This window comes from Heteronotia binoei, chromosome 5 (assembly GCF_032191835.1).
Source record: "Heteronotia binoei isolate CCM8104 ecotype False Entrance Well chromosome 5, APGP_CSIRO_Hbin_v1, whole genome shotgun sequence".
Classification (NCBI taxonomy): domain Eukaryota; kingdom Metazoa; phylum Chordata; class Lepidosauria; order Squamata; family Gekkonidae; genus Heteronotia; species Heteronotia binoei.
In genome coordinates this window covers 133,091,507-133,109,345 of record NC_083227.1, presented here as the reverse complement: position 1 = coordinate 133,109,345, position 17,839 = coordinate 133,091,507, and the positions used below count along the sequence as shown (strand labels likewise).

General features: G+C 41.7%; 1 protein-coding gene across 1 annotated transcript in view; it reads left to right on the top strand.

Annotated features, from left to right (window-relative positions):
• The window catches only part of SLC25A48 (solute carrier family 25 member 48), a 68,127-nt gene that overhangs the window by 36,728 nt on the left and 13,560 nt on the right, over window positions 1-17,839 (top strand). Inside the window, exons 3-6 of the mRNA XM_060240432.1 lie at window positions 2,869-2,940; window positions 5,260-5,512; window positions 10,715-10,969; window positions 15,507-15,640. Coding sequence (XP_060096415.1) covers window positions 2,869-2,940; window positions 5,260-5,512; window positions 10,715-10,969; window positions 15,507-15,640 — 714 coding nt within the window. The remainder of the gene's footprint in view (window positions 1-2,868; window positions 2,941-5,259; window positions 5,513-10,714; window positions 10,970-15,506; window positions 15,641-17,839) is intronic.

Sequence of the window (17,839 nt, the reverse complement as noted above, 5' to 3'; positions counted from 1 at the left end):
TCTGTCACCTAACCCTCTAGTACTTTTAAGGCTTTCTTGGTCTTAGCTGTCTGTCTACTATTCTCCAAACAAAAGGTAGAGCAATCCAGCAAACCCAAAAGTAAGAGCAAAAACTAATAAAAATGATAAAAAATGGGAAAAATCCCCCCTATTTGGTGATACACAAACAAATAAAAAATAAAAGGTGCATAAAAAGGAAAATCCAAACCCAAAAATATTTAAACCATGTCATATCTTGTCAAAAAAATAATCCAACCACAGATGAACAAAAGGCAGGAAGAGAGAAAAAATAAAATAAAAACCAGCTTAAAGAGATATATTCATATCATCCACAGGAATAGATAAAAATCCACTTAGGAAATATGTCAAGATAGTCTTCTTAAAGCCATAGATCCTACAATGCCTTATAAATCAATATCATGTACCCACCAGTTTTTAAGATTTCACATCCCTGTATAGTTGACAGCAAGCATCTTTCCCCAAATCCAAAGAATTTTTCTCCCTCAAGGGGGTTTGAAATAGATCAGTTATGGTCAACCATCAAGTCTCTTATAAAGATATAAATTGGTGTACTCTCATGCAGGTATCTTCAATGATCAGGCTAGGCAGAAACTTTTACAAGCCTTGAAGGAGAATGAGGGAGAGTATCCCCCCGCCCCCACTTTCTCAGTCTTTTGCCTCACTTGGAATCTGCTCTTGATTCTCCTTTTTCTTGCTTCTCCATGACATTACCCATTCAGAAAGTAGCATAGAAAAGGGACACTTACATCAGTAGAGAAATCAGTGTCACTTATCTTGAATTTGCCAAGCTTGAAGGTCCAGAATGTAGAGTGTAGGAAAGAGAGGAAAGAAACCGGTGGCTGACCCTCTTGCCATTTAAAAATGGTGATCGGAGCGATGAGGCTAGCAAAAAATGGGATCGGGGAACAGCCGCCTCTGCTAGCACCCCCAATCTACTGTTCAAATTCCCCTGCCTTCTGGGACCCTTCCTGGGCCCCAGAGTCGAGATGTCCTTTGGGGGAGACCCCTCAACGCGTTGATTTAAAAGCGGTTCAGGACGCGATGGTCCGAGCCGCTTTTAATATCGCGTTGCCAAAACTGGAAGTCCCCGAAGCTGTGTGTGTGTGTGTAATATATATATATATATATATATATATATATATATATATATATATATATATATATATATATATATATAAATCATAAGCCTTGACAAGGGGAGGGAAGGGGGGTGAGAGAGCAATATTTTGGCTACTTTGAATGCACTGGATCCATTCCCCCATCCCTTGTTTTACACCAGAATAGATGCATTGAAGACCATGGGCCTACTCTTGTTTAAGGGGATCACACCCTATTCATGTGTTCTGGAGCAGGTTCATCCTGAAAGTGTGATGGTGTGTGATGGATGGGGGATGTACTTTAACAGGGATGGTGAAGCCCCCTCGAGGCTGCTGAAATATTGCAATGCTTCAGCACATGTGCAAAAAAAAAAAAAGACAATCCTCCTCAAGAATATAAATCCTCAATGTGAAGGTGAACAGACAGAACCATGATGGGTAATTTATTCTTAAACTATGTAAGTGTGAACTCATTGAGCCAATAGTGTAATCATTGGAATTGCCACTCTAAAAATGAAAATTCTAAAAATGGCTGCAGTCTGGAGAACGCCTGCATTTTATTCACCAGTACTGGCCTGATACTGGGGATATAGTTACTGAAACTGAAATGGCCTTAGCACCTATTGTCTCCAACATTTATTTCCTAAAATTTCTGTGCATTTTTACTCATCCAGTGTTAATGCTATTTGCTTTGTGTGGCCAAGGGGTCCTTATTTTCCATGATTCTGATTTAGTGTTTCTCATTTTTATCTGGGTTAGCACTCTTTTCTTCTCAATATGATTTTTCCAGTAGATATCAACCATTTTCTACCTTCCATAATCAATTAGCTTTATTGATAAAATCAATGGAGCCTTGGGGAAAAAATGCATTAATTTGCCATTTTGGCAAGAAGGCCATTCCATAACTGAAATGATGTCACAAGTGACTGTAATTTCACATATGCAAGATAAATGAATTTGGGTTACCAGCCTTCAAGTGGGGCCTGGGATCTCCTGGAATTACAAGAGATTTCCAGATGGCAGAGACATAAGAGAAGACATGTTGGATCAGGCCAGTGGGCCATCCAGTCCAACACTCTGTCTCACACAGTGGCCAAAATCCAGGTGCCCTCAGGAGGTGCACCAGCAAGGTCAGATTGCAGACGCCCTTTCACTGCGGCTCCCCAAGCACCAAGAGTACAGAGCATCACTTCCCCAGACATAGTGTTCCATCTATACCTTCTGGCTAATAACCACTCATGGACTTCTGCTCCATACATTTATCCAATCCCCTCTTGAAGCTGTCTGTGCTTGTAGCAGTCATCACTTCCTGTGGGAATGAATTCAATTTGTTACTTACTCTTTGGATGAAGAAGTACTTCCTTTTATTTGTTCTAAGTCTACTGCTCTAATTTCATTGAGTGCCCATGAGTTCTTGTATTGTGAGAAAGGCAGAAAGTACTTATTTCTCTACCTTCTCTATCCATGCATGATTTTGTAAACCTCTATCATGTCACTCCTCAATCATTATTTCTTCAAGCTAAAAAGCCCTATGATTGTGTGGGTAGATCTGCTCTGGCAACCAAAAAAAAAGTCTGGAGAGATGCATGATTTATTTTTCGCTCTGCTGCATTGATTTTTTTTTTTTTTGCTTGGAACAAAGCAAGAATTATAGTGAAATAAAAGTGTGCATTGTTTGTACATCCCAAGCTTTGGTTCAGTTGGAAATGCTAGGATTAGAAACATTAAATTTCATTATTGTGTTCTTCAGACTCGCTTACAAGCTGGACAAGGCTATGGAAGTACATTTAACTGTGTCCTCACTGTGTACAGAAATGAAACTGTAAGTATATCACATTGTCTAAAAGATGCTGGTTAAAAAAAAAAGGGAACACTAGAAATTAGATAAAACCAAAATATATGTTGGTGCGTTTAACCTTCTGTCCTAGCACTGTGGAAAGTAGTACATGGGCTTCAATTGGATTAGGGAGTCTGCTGAATCAGTACTAGGGTTGCCAGGCCTCCCAGTGGAGGTGGAGCCCCCCCCCCCAGGCCTTGCCCCCTAGCTGCCAATCAGCTGCCCAATGGGGCGGGCTTACCAGGAGAAAGAGGAAAACCTAGGTGTTGCACAGCAAATAATGCCATCACACCAACAACTTACAGCCAACACTCTGGTACTTGGGCAAAAACTATGGCAAAAGTCTGTTTTACCATAGAGTTTTTGCCCAAGTACCAGAGTGTCACCCAGAAGTCACTGGCATGATGACAATGACTTCCAGTGCAATGCTGGTGACATGGTCTGGGCCTTTCTCTTTCTCCTGGTAAGTCCCCCACCCCATCCTCCACCAGTTGCCAGGACAGACCTGGACAGACCTGGCAACCTTAATCAGTACAACTTGGATGGATTTTAAAGATTACTCCTATAGCTGTGATTTCAAGTAATTTGAATACATAAAAGGAATCTAAATGTAAAAGAAGTCCCCTGTGCAAGCACCAGTCGTTTCCGACTCTGGGGTGATGTTGCTTTCACATTTTCATGGCAGACTTTTTATGGGGTGGTTTGTCATTGCCTTCCCCAGTCATCTACACTTTCCCCCCAGCAAGCTGGGTACTAGACATGCAGAAAATTTGGATTATCATTCAATTGTAATTCAATCCCACTGATTCCAGCAAGACCAACTCCCTCCCTCCCTTCCTTTCTTTCTTCCTTCATATTCTGGGAAACAGTACTCTTATGTGCTTCCATACATGTCACCAGAAGACATCCACTTGGCATGCTGAGGATCTCAGGTTCCTTCTCCAACATCTCCAGTTAAAAACTCAGGTAGCAAGTGATGTGAAAGACATTGACCTGAGGCTTCAACGGGTTTCTGCCAGTCAGTTCTGCCTGCCAGAGGTTTTCTGCCTGTCAGTTCTGACAGACCCATAGTCTGCCTGACTCAGTATAATGCAGCTTTTCAATCCATATCCAATAATCTTAAAATGCCAATTAGGATAATTATTTGCATGCCAGCAATGAAAATCTTCTAAATTCAGTGCAATGCATGATACAGAGAGAACAAACAGAATAAAACAGAAATAAAATTGGTAAAAGGGAATCATAATGATTCAAAGTAGGGGAATTAGCTAATCTGTATCAGAAATTGGTTCTGCTAGATATGCCAGCCTCCATGTGAGACCTGGGGATCCAATGGAATTACAGTTCATCTCCAGACTGCAAAGGTCAGTCTCCTGGAGAAAATGGATGCTTTGAAGGGTAGGCCCTATGGTATTGTACCCAGGGCTGGCCCTAGACTGTCTGGCACCCTAGGCAAGGCTCACTTCTTGCACCCCCTCTGCACTGATAACATCACTGAGTCACAAGGGGGATGCCCAATTCAGCACCCCCAAAAGGCCGGCATCCTAGGCAATTGCCTAGTTTGCCTAGTGGCAGGGTTGGCCCTGATTGTACCCCACTGAGGCCCCTATATTCCCCAGTCTGCACCCCCAAATTTTCAGGAGTTTCCCAACTTGGAGCTGGCAACCTTGCTCCTCCACCCCGCTCTGGTGACCAGGGGGACCTGGCAACCCAAGTTCTGACAGAATTTCATTTTACATTACTTATACATAGCATATAAAATGTAAATTATCAGTATGGTGCTTCATTTCCTTGTGCCTGATACCCTTACTTATGTGGCACTTCAGAAGAAACCAGCAACCATACAAGAAAAAGGAAACTAGGAAAAGCAAAGAAATGCTTTATGCGATAGTCATCAGCATGCTCAATAGGGAGGGACTAGAACATCAGGGTGAGTTTATCTATAGATAATAGTAACGTCTATATCTAACATATATGGTTAGGAATACTTCTGATAGTAAAGATTTTTGTTAAATGGAAAGCAAATTAAAATTTGTATGATGCCAAACTAAATTGTGCATACCGAACAAGTATCTTCAAAGTTCAAAACTACAGTTTAATTGAGCTATACATTTACCTACTCTATTAAAAGACTGAAAAAACAGTTTTCTAAAGAATTAGTTAATGTATCATATTGGGCAATGTTGACTTGGAAATGTTGAGTTGTATACCTGAATATATGCCAGTGTTTTAGTCTAGATTTCAATTATTTTGTCAGAGCAATCGAGTCTATTCTTATTTACCTCTGTTTAATTTCATTTGTAGGCTGCTGGATTCTTCAAGGGAATGTCATTTCCACTGGTTAGCATTGCTGTCTACAACTCAGTGGTATTTGGTGTCTTCAGAAATACTCAGAGACTCATTAGCCAGCATCGCTATGGGAATGCTAACAGTCCTCCAACTCTTATGGACTTAGCATTGGCGAGCATGGCAGCAGGGGCTGTGTCTGTAGGAATTGGTGGTCCAGTTGATCTAGTGAAGATACGGCTACAGATGCAGACCCAAACTTTCCTTGAAGGTAAGTAAAGAATCAAAGTTTTTTAAATATATATATATATATATATTCCCATATTCTTTATTTGTGCTTCTAACATGAACATATATTAATGTTTTATAATGGTACAGTAATAGTATTGCAATAAAATGTGACCTATAACATGTACATAACTGTGTGCAGAATTACTGCATAAATAGACTTTAGCTCTAGATATCCCACTTACATTTTTTAATATATGAGCAAAATTTGGGGAAATATCTAGAAATGAATGCCTTTTATTTCTTATTCATCAGCTTTGACCATCTAACAGTCCAAGTTAGGTATGGCCCTTCAGGAGTACTGACAGATCCTGTTTCACTAGATAAAGGCATTAAGCGAGGATACATTTTGAACCCGCTGTTATTTAATCTATATATTAATGACCTTTATTATTTTTTGTTGCAAGAGGATTACCACTTGCCTTATCTCACATAGGTGAAGCTGCCAGTTCCCCTGTAAGTAGTAAAATTACTACTGTAGGGAAGGTTTGGTAATTAACATCTAATTGTGATTTTTAGTAGAAAATAGAAAGTCAGGGATTATAAATGAACTGTGGCTGGTCTGCCTATGCAATTTGTCACTCAGTTTAAATACTTGTGGGTTTTGTTCAGTGTTCTCATCCACGGAGAACTCATGTGACATTGGTAATAAGAGGTGTGAACAGCAGCTAGATTCTTTTATACTTCAGGGGCACAAATATGTACCTTCAACAGTCAGGGTATTTAACTCGAATATAGATGGCCATTTGTAATATGTGGCTGGTGTACGGATAGAGACTGTCACTGAGGATATTGATTGACCACTAATTAACGTTCTTTGTAGTATACGGGGAGCTCCGAAATATGTGACCAGTGCTGTTCTAAGAAATGAAGTGTGTAAAGTCTCTTACAAAGATAGGACATGGAGGAGGGCATTTAATTTAAAGTCAAAGATCCTGCAATCAGATTTAGAACTAAGTTTGCTCAGTCTTATTAAATTAGACAATAATGAGAGCAACTGAAATATTTGGTGAATGGTAAGCTAATGTGCCTAGGAATTTTAAAATAATAGATGGGAGAGTAAATGTTGATGAACTGAGACATCTGATTGAAATTCATCTGAAACATCTGGATTACAAAAGTACAGCAGTAAGGTTTGCTCAAGCTTCATGGTTGGCATTCTCCTACCAGTTAACCTGTCTCAATGTCTTTTTGTGGTCTAACACATCCTAAATATAGATGAGCCTTTATATAGTTGGCATGACTTAATGCTCTATCATATGCAGTCCTGACAGGTAGATACGCTGGTATTTCATATTCAGAGAGAACATGTAATTCAGAATTTAATTGCAATGAGTCCACTGACTATGGGCTTTTAAGCAGCCCTGAATGTTTTAAACTTAGACAGGAGCTGATCCCCTCCCCCTCTTTGTAAGGATTCCGCTTCTCCAGCTGCTAAGACTTCTATACTATTGAGCAATATAGAAGGATGGGTTACATATAGCGTTGCTAGATTTTTGACTGCTGCTATAGAAACATTCTAAAATAACTGCACAAACCCTATAATACTTTGTTGGGAAAATTAATTATGTGAGCAGCTTTTTGTTAGTTGTTTAAACAAACTCTCAGTGGCTGTTCAAGACCACTGGGATGAATGAACAGTAATAGAAAATAAATATTTAAAAAAAATAAAGAAAGGTCAAAATTACATAAATTATTTATTTGTCAGATCTGTTGCTCATTTTTCAAGAATTTTAAAGAGGCATGTGAAATTTACAATAATAAAGCCATTTAAACAAAGAGTGTGACCAGACAGGCAGCTTGGGGCACTTAGCAGGCATTGCAAATATCTCCATTCCAATTGGGGACAGAGAATTGTGGTCAGACACTGCACCCCAATGCACTGTTGTTTCACACAGGGGTGGTGGTGGATCATTCACACTGATTCTGTGTGTCATCCACTTAGCACTGTTTTTTTTAAAAAAAAAAATGGCCCTGGCACATGTGCAGAAGAATACCGTGGACTGTGGAGGCCAAAAACCTGCCTATGATGGCAATCCATTTTATTCATTCTCCCTCGTGTTCAGATATTCAGAAACATGGCAGGAACGTGCAGGGTGCCATTAGCACCAGATTTCACCACGTGTCTATTTACCCCATCTCCAACTCATCTTCCAATGGTGCTGATAACTACTAGGGAATGGTGAGCAGATATGGCTGTGTGAACCAGCCAGTTTAATCTGTTCAGGTAAGGCATCTATCTTGGGTCAAATTGTCCATCTGATTGCACCCAAAAAAATATAACAACAATAATTAAATAGTAAATACTTTTAAGGTCTATTGTAAAGTTAAAAACAAAATAAAACTATAGCAGAAGTGAAAACCAGAAACAATTTCATCTCCTTGGCAGAATGCCTGTAGGGATGGGGCTAGAAAAATTCTGAGACAAAGAATTTCACTGTTCTGGGGCAACAATGGAAAAAGTCCTGCAACGGGTGGGGCCTGGCATGTTTAAGATGGAACCTTCAGCAGTTCCTCTCAGGGTTATCTCAAAGAGTAAAAGGGATTCTATATGGAAGAAGATACACTGTGTAGTAGACTGGGTCCAGGCTCAAGGTCCAGTGCCAACACCTTAAACCTGGCCAGCAAGTGAAAACAAGCAACTTCAATACTGGTTTAACATGATCACACTTGCTCAGCCCACACAGAATTCTAGCTGCATCATTCCTCACTGGCTGCAGTGTTCAAGTCACGTTTAGGGGCAACTCCACATACAGCACATTAGAGTAGTCTAATTTAAAAATTAAAATTTCAAGAGCCCCGTGGCACAGAGTGGCAAAGCTGCAGTACTGCAGTCTGAACTCTCTGCTCACGACTTGAGTTCGATCCCGGCGGAAGCTGGTTTCAGGTAGCAGGCTCAGGTTGACTCAGCCTTCCATCCTTCCGAAGTTGGTAAAATGAGTACCCAGCGTGCTGGGGGGGAAGGCAATGGCAAACCACCTCATAAAAAGTCTGCCATGAAAACGTTGTGAAAGCAACATCACCCCAGAGTCGGAAATGACTGGTGCTTGCACAGGGGACTACCTTTACCTTTTTTTAAAATTTAAAAATTGCCAAAGCATGGAGAAGAGTGGTGATGTTTGCCAACAGGGGATGCAGTTGTGGAATCAGCCAAAGCTGAAAAAGGCAGCCAGGTCACTGCTAATACTTACCTAGGAGCCACTGGAGAGAACCCCGTAAGGCTTTGTGTAAAACTGACTTATCCAGCACCTCTCAACAAAAATAATTTTTTTATCTTCAGTAAAGTCTGGTATAAACACTCTTGTGATATAAATCAAATTTATTTTCTATACAGCAATAAGCCTTGGAAAAGTGCGGATTGATCTGAATTTATATACAATACATCTGCAACAAACCTTCTTCATCAGCTTCATCAAATACTATAGCATACAATATTTGCAGCAGATAAATCGATAGCTTGACAGGTTTAATCGATTTAATTTCCCTGTTTCGCTCCACTGCTTTATCCCAGCCAAAGCTTATTTCATTTCAAAACACATCCTTCTCCATTTTACCAACACTTCACTCTCTACTGAGGTTGAGCGTAAAGCGTTGGTAAAATGGAGAAGAATGTGTTTTGCATGCTGCAAATACTATATGTATGCAGCTGATGAAGAAGAAGGTTTGTTGTGGATGTATTGTATATAAATTTGGATCAATCCGCACTTCTCCGAGGCTTCTTGCTATATAGAAGAATAAATTGGATTTATATCACAAGAGTGTTATACCAGACTTTATTGAAGACATAAAAAATTAGTTTTGTTGAGAGGTGCTGGTTAAGCCAGTTTTACACGGAGCCTTATGGGGTTCTCTCCAGTCCTTCTATCTGTGTGACTTTTTTGAGATTACTAGGAGCCAGCCGAATACTTCAGAACTTCAAATGTTATCTTTAAAGGAGAATTCTAGCTAAGAGAGAAATTTTTATTTCCGGTTGGGTGTCTGACAGCATAAGTTCCATTTCAACTAGTGTGCCTCTTAGCATAGCATCTTGGATCTATCTAATAAATTCCAGATACCTTGAGGTACAAAATTTCATGGAGTAATGTGAAGGCAAAAACAAATATAACTGTAGCCCATGATATTTCTAGGGCTGGGTATTAGAATCTATTCTATTTGCAGAGAGGAGAGATGGCAAAAATTAAGACATTTAAATGAGAAGGTCTATTGGTTGTCCATGTAAAGATAGGTAAACTATAGTTCTCTTTCATTCAATAGAGCTAACTGCAGTATGGATGAGAGAAGAACTGTTGATTTAGTTAGAACATAGCTGAAACTGCTTCAGGAGGTTATATAGACCTGAAGAAAAGGAGGTAAATATTTTACTGTTCTGTGTGTTCCCTAGGTTCCAGGAATGAACTGTACCAGAATTCTAATTTAGTAAAAGCCAAATCACGTTAAAAGATGTCTTGAATAAACACATGACTATACAAACACTGTTCATGTACACACCTGTCTTAACCCTCCAGTGGAAATAATGGATAGGGGTACCTTCTTTTGGGGCTCTGGTCCAATTCTTTTGAAACTTGGAGGGTGTTTTGAGGAGAGGCAGTGGATGCTATGCTGAAAATTTGGTGCCTCTACCTCAAGCCCCAGAAAACTGCACCAATTCTCCATTCTACCCTATGGGAATTGGTCTCCATAAGGAATAATGGAGTGCCCAGCAGACATTCCCCCCTTTCGCTTTCTGATGACCCTGAAGTGGGGGGAGGGCCTCCAAACTGGGGGCTCCCCTGCCCCCACCTGGGGATTGGCAACCCTAGAGGGCTTTATTACTGATCTGTATATTGTTAACCAAGTTTGGGTGGCAAAATTCCTGGACATTTGAGGAGTGGAATCTGAGGAGGGCATGGTTGGGGCTTTAGCAGGGTATAGCACTTTTCTGTGTGGATAGTTGGTGGTATTACAGGTGTGGACATTTTTCTATCTCTGAGATCAATAGGTAGAACAGAAGAAAAGGTTCCAAAACAGCCATTTTCTCCCAGGGACCTGATCTCTGTGACATGGAGATCAGTTGTAATCCCAGGACATCTGCTGGAGGCTGGCAGCCATAATTCAGGCACATGTTGATGGAGAAATAGTATACAAATGTGTTGTTGTTGGGAAGGCTAACACAGTTCACTAATGTCATTTGTGTTTCCTTCTGCAGCCAGCCTAAATCAACACAGGGTCACTGGCATTTCCATACAAACTGCCTACAGAGGCCCCGTTCACTGTGTTGCTGCAATTCTACGGCAGGATGGCTTAGCTGGACTATATCGAGGTTCTAGTGCTATGATCCTGAGGGACATTCCTGGATATTGCCTCTACTTTATCCCATACACATTTCTCTGTGGATGGATCACCCCTGATGGATGCCTGTCTCCTAGCCCCTTTTCTGTGTGGATAGCTGGTGGTATTGCAGGTATGAACATTTCTCTATCACTGAGATTAATAGGGCAGAGCTGAGGAGAGGCTGGTTGTCCTTGCTTCAGTTCTCATCATCAGTACTAGCATCTGAGTCCATCCTAAGACAACTAGTCAGCCTGTTGAGCTTGAATAGCAGGTGGTGGCAGAAGAATGGAGAGTTGAAATTTCTCATACAGCCAAGTCAGTGCCCGAAAGACCTAGTCTTTCCTGATACGTCACCTGGAGATTCTAGGAGATCTCAATCCAACACCTGGAGGTTTGAGCAAAGAAAGCCATGAACAAATGATAATCGATACCTATCACTTTTATACAAAACTTCAATTTAACACAGAGCTTATTACCAAATATAGAATTTCATACAAAAGTGCAATGTCCCAAACTTCAAAAGAGGCTATGACAGCTGACAACCCCATTCATTTGTGTACTTCTACAATAGGGAGCCACAGAACTTTCAGGGGAGATCCCATTAATTTTGGTCCCCCACAGTTGCACAGTTTTTGCTCCCTCATTCCCCCCCACAGTTTCCGTTTCATTCCCCCCATCCCTTCCTGGGCTTTCTCATCCTCCCGAGCACCTCCCCAGCTTACTGGTTCACCTGCCTGTCCCACAGCTACACTAGCCCCCCCTCATTGGCCAGCAAGCCATCCATACACCTATAGTGTCACCTTCTCTGCCTGACTGACTGATGTGGCAGTAAAGGCAATGAAGGTTCTTGCTCTTCTCACTTGCCTGCTTATACCACTACTGCCTCAATCTGCCTATTGATCTTAAAAAAATATATGTAGTCCCCTGTGCAAGCACCAGTCATTTTCGACTCTGGGGTGACGTCGCATTATGATGTTTTCACTGCAGATTTTTTTACGGGGTGGTTTGCCATTGCCTTCCCCAGTCATCTACACTTTCCCCCCAGCAAGCTGGGTACTCATTTTACCGACCTTGGAAGGATGGAAGGCTGAGTCAACCCTGAGCCAGCTACCTGAAATCAGCTTCCGCTGGGATCGAACTCAGGTCGTGAGCAGAGAGTTTGGACTTCAGTACTGCAGCTTTACCACTCTGCACCACGAGGCTGCTTGCCCCTTACCCCTTGCCATTTCCCCCTTTCTGCCACTGCTTTGCCCATTCCTCTTCCCCCCCACAGCTCAGGCCAAATAGTTGTACTCCTCTGTGCTGTTCTGGGGGGAATGTTAACAACAGTAGGGTAGGTTACTAACTAATGGTTGGTAACTGGTATGAGAGAGGGGGTGGGGACGTGGGAGACATTGTGCATAGCATAATATCAGGGGGGTTTTTACAAAAAAAAAGTTATCCTGCTGCTCCAAGTGTAGATGGGAAGAAAGGGTTGCTGGCAGGAGTTGCTGAAAACTCTACAGTGGCAGGGGCATGGCTCCTGCCCTTCCCCCATTCCCTTCAGCCAGCATCAATTGTGAGAAAAAGACCCCTAGTTCCAGAACATCATAGTCACCCGTTTGGTTGCCAGAGTGCCTGGAGACTCAACTCACACACATCTGCTAGGAGAACATCGGTTTTGTTTACCAGAATGAAGGGACTTTTGTGAGTACAAACAGCCACAAAGTTGCAGCAGCACTCCCTGTCTCTGGAGGAGTGCTAACCAGGAGAACAGATGGGTTTCCAGTCGCTCCGTGCGATCTCCATCTCGGCCGTTGCAGCGGAAGAAGGCGCGCCACCAGAAACTGTCCAGGCAAGCAGTTTCCAGCCTTGACCACAGAATCCATATGGGAAGGATAACATCACCAGCAGCTATCTTCCTGCAGTGCCAGACTCCATTACAGCAAAGCGAGACGAACACATACTCAACAGATGTCACCTATGCATAAAGCCATCAAGCTTATCTTAGGCCTGGATCCTGCCAGACTGCCTAAGCCTTTGTCTAACGGAACCCAAGACAAAGACTGGTGCCAGCAGAGGAATGAAGAAGAGGAAAAACATCTTCACCTAGAGCCAAGTGCCTTTGTATAGACCGGGTGTTACCTTAGGTAGCAATAGAACCCGGCTAAACTGACGTGTAGTTACCTAGCCATCTTGTGGACATCATAACTTATAGTATTTATAGCACCTATTTTATCTATTTTATTTAATTATTTATGTAACTGATTATATTTAAATTGTTGTGTATATTGTTTTATCTGAATCATGGAATGCCATGTCTGTAAGCCACCCTGAGCCCGCCTTTGGCGGGGGAGGGCGGGATATAAAAATAAATTTATTATTATTATTATTATTATTATTATTATTATTATTATTATTATTATTATTATTATTATTATTATTAATTTGGCCATCTATTGTCACCTTTTTAGATAAGTTTGATAGTTTTAATCACTCCCACCCCAATAATTTCTCCCATTCTTTCCCTTAATGGTCATCCTGGAGCCTCCCCCTTTGGCCCATTGTTAACTAGAAGTCCAATCAAGCAACCAGGGCCAAGCCTGCTCATTGACCAGATATGGGCATCCAATCAGGTGCCCCCAATAAACTGGCTATTGGCTACTGCATAAGTCCAGCCCTTATGGTCATTGTGGAGCCTCCCCTTTTCTGAGGTCATGTACCAGCTGACCACTGTCATCCGCCCCTGTACCTCCCATCTCCTAAGGGCTCAAGGTAGTCCTTATAACCTGGGACCCAGCTCCCCACAGGTGTGCACCTAGCAGTACCCCAGTTCCGCTGTCTAGATACATCCCCGATTCCTGATCAGTTGAGGGTCCCTTCCCCCTAGTCCTTGTTCATCGCCATTGGAGCCTTCCTTGAAGACTATGATCGGTAATTATCATCGTTTGTCCATCCTTATGTTACCTCTATGCATTTCTTTCTATTTTTATTAGGACTGTATGTGTGTTGTATGTATCCATCATCTTGTATGTGTGTTCTATATTTTCCTACAATCAATTTTTAATTGTTTTTATTTAATTAGTGTCCTTGGTGAATTTAAGCAATAATTTCTGGAAGTGGAATTCTGTATACATAGATTCTAGATCCTTTTTGAGCCATAGGTGCCCACCTATCAATTCCCCAACCTCGTTTTGAGGGCATTTTGGCTTACACAATGCCCTCACCTCCAGCATTTCTCACATGCTGCAAGGACCGTAGATGCTGGTGGGCCAGCGTGGAATCATTGTCTGTGTTTCTCATGGAGGAAGGATTTAAATCCCCTGATTTTTAAATTTTCACATTTCCCTGAAAACCTGGGGGTCCCTCAGGTTGGTGAGGCAATGTCCCTTCTTTCTACATGGCCTGTCTATGGATTTAAGTATTCAAAGATGGGGCCACATTGAGTACTAGATATATTGGTGCATGACACTGTTGAATATGTGGATTGTTCTACAGCTATGTTTGTTTCATTGAGGTGTGGTTCCACCCCATGTTCCTCATTGAATTTAGCTGTCTTTGACATGGAATTCACTGTGGGAAAAGACTGAGACATCCTCCCTCCCTGTATGCACAGTCATGCCCTAGCAAGTGGGAGGGAAGGCTCTTCAGGAGGCATAATCCTCCTGATCACTGCTGGTATTTCATAGGCCTGCATGATGGAGGAGCAAGCAGTGAAGTCCAAGGGTTGCTGACAGAACAGCGCTTGACATAGTAACTGCTCTGCCAGTCACCAAGCATAGGCAACTAAATTCCCTTTAATCAGGTGCTCACAAAATGAAGGAAACATGGCTACTCTATCCAGAGCAGTGACAACTTTGCCCTGAAACTAATATGATGTACATAACATGTAGCTGGGTACTATAGACTATCCTGGGAAATCCAAAGCACCTGAAAAGCCTTATATTTGACATCCTGGATATAGAAACAGTGTCACCAGACCTCGGATTCAGTGGGAGCTCACAGGAGCACAGCTTCTGAGAGTTCCACCTCCTCCTTCCCACCTTGTTCATTGAATAGTAGGTGCAGCTGCATAACAATGCCTGGATGAGCTCCACCACCTATTTTTCTACAAAATGACCCCTGAGTGTCACCAACACAAATTGTGATGTTACTTAGAACTCTATTAGCTCTGTTCGTTTTACCTTAAGTTATAATTGAATACCTTATTTTTACCTTAAATTATAATTGAAAATTTAATAATGGTTATTATACCTTTATAAGAACATAAGAGAAGCCATGTTGGATCAGGCCAACGGCCCATCCAGTCCAACACTCTGTGTCACAAAGTGCCAAAAAAAATTATATATACACACACACTGTGGCTAATAGCCACTGATGGACCTGTGCTCCATATTTTTATCTAAACCCCTCTTGAAGGTGGCTATACTTGTGGCTGCCACCACCTCCTGTGGCAGTGAATTCCACATGTTAATCACCCTTTGGGTGAAGAAGTACTTCCTTTTATCCATTTTAACCTGTCTGCTCAGCAATTTCATCGAATGCCCACGAGTTCTTGTATTGTGAGAAAGGGAGAAAAGCACTTCTTTCTCTACTTTCTCCATCCCATGGAGATCTCTCTAAAGGTTATACCATTTGGAATGTTTTATTGTGTATATTGGTCAATACTTTCCTCTCTTTTTTCTTAGGAGCAATATCTTGGGGAACCGCTACTCCTATGGATGTTGTGAAGAGTCGTCTTCAAGCAGATGGGGTTTATTTCAAGAAATACAAAGGAGTAATTGACTGTATCTCCCAAAGCTATCATAAGGATGGTCTAAAGGTAAGCAGTACCAAATAATATAATTTTTATATTAGGATTTAATATGATCATAAATTGCATGCTGGCTAATTGTCATAGTTACAGACGTATTTTTAATTTTAAATAGCATAATTAATTTTATTTATAAAGGGAAAATCAAAAGTAACTTTAATGTATGAATTTATTGCCATAAGGTCTAGTGATGGCACTGGCTTAGGTAGCTTTGAGAAAGGAATAGAGAAATTCATGGAAGATAGCTAAATAACTCTTCCTTATCCAAAGGCATTACAAATTTTAATACCAGGTGCTACAGAGAAAGCAACAAAGGGTGGCTGTCACCTTCATGGCCTGTTGAGCTGCAGTAAGATAGCAGAGGTGAGAAAGCCATGATATGCAAGGGGAAATCCTTCCACCCATGGAAAAGTTCTGGTAGATCCAAGCTGCTGACTTGGTCTTTCAGTCATAAGAGTAATTTGTGCTTTTTTCTTTATGGGAAGCCATATCCATACTTAACTGGACAGAGATAATGTGACTCTGCACAGGATTTAATTCAGGCTAATTGGTAATGTGGGAAAGTGACCACTTGGACCCAATTAGGGTTCCTGGCCTCCAACCGGGGGTGGGGATTCCCCCAATTTTGGGGCCCCAACTCTAAAGAGTGCCAGTGTGTCCTGATGTGCCTGGCATGATGACATCACCCAGAAGTGGCATAATTAATTGATCTGGCGGGTGTCCTCTTGTTATTAGCTGGTCTCTCCAATATTTCTACCATCTAGGGTTGCCAATCCCCAGGTGGAGGCAGGGGATCCCCTGGTTTGGAGGCCCTCCCCCCACTTCAGGGTCATCAGAAAGCGGGGGGAGGGGAGGAAAATGTCTGTTAGGAACTCTATTATTCCCTATGGAGATTTATTCCCATAGAAAATCATGGAGAATTGATCTGCGGGTATCTGGGGCTCTAGGGGGGCTGTTTTTGGGGTAGAGGCACCAAATGTTCAGTATAGCATCTAGTGCCTCTCCCCAAAATACCCCCCAAGTTTCAAAAAGATTGGACCAGGGGGTCCAATTCTATGAGCCCCAACAGAAGGTGCCCCTATCCTTCATTATTTCCTATGGAAGGAAGGAATTGAAAAGGTGTGCCGTCCCTTTAAATGTGATGGCCAGAACTCCCTTGGAGTTCATTTATGCTTGTCACACCCTTGCTCCCGGCTCCAACCCTAATGTCTCCTGGCTCCACCCCCGAAGTCCCCAGATATTTCTTGAATTGGACTTGGCAACCCTATTACCATCACTGTGATTGTGCTATGCTGCCAGATATTGGCCTGTACACTGCTGTGTGGCCATGCCTTTCTATGCCGGTTTGTTGATATGTTGAACTGCCCTAAGACTTTTATACTGTATGCTTTTATGGTGTTTTTATATTTTAATCAGTAGGTGTGTTAAATTTAAATCTAAAAATTAAATTAAATAATTATACCGAACACATTGCGGGGAGGAGATGCTCTAGCGTTTGGAAAAAACTCCATGATAACCATAGAAATTTTTTCCAAGTGCTAGAGCACCCCCCTCTGCAATGTGCGTAGTGTGATGACGTCATTTCCAGGTGATGTCATCACATCTCACCTGGAGCAAGGTAAGACCTGGCAACCCTAGGCCCAATTGGGTGGATATCTGTCAAGGCACAGTTTAGTTTTAATGCTGATGTTCTGATTTTTAACTGTATTTTAATTACTGAATGGATTTTATTGTGTGGTTTTATGATGGAACCTACCCTGAGCCTATTTGCAGAGAAGGCAGTATATAAATGAAATAAATAAATATGCTTTTGGAGTGCAAATATATAGCAGCACTTGCTGCCAGATAATTTGGGCGTGCCATTTCACCTTGTATCTCCCCTATCTTTTATCTCTGCATGCCAGCCTTATAGCTAATAGAAAAGGTTGCCTCCTATCTGTGGATATCTAAATCTGCTAATCAGGGCTACACTGACTCTAAACAGATATTCCTGCAAACTTGGGGACCCCTCACCCACATTTGCAGCAAAATCTGCAATCTTTAAAAAAAAATTGGGGGATTTAAATTTTTCCCAGTAAAATGTTATTCTTTGAGCAAGCCTAGAGGACTTACCTACCTTCCAGTTTGGTGTGGAGCCAGTTTGGTGTGGAGAGCCAGTTTGGTGTAGTGGTTAAGTGTGCGGACTCTTATCTGGGAGAACTGGGTTTG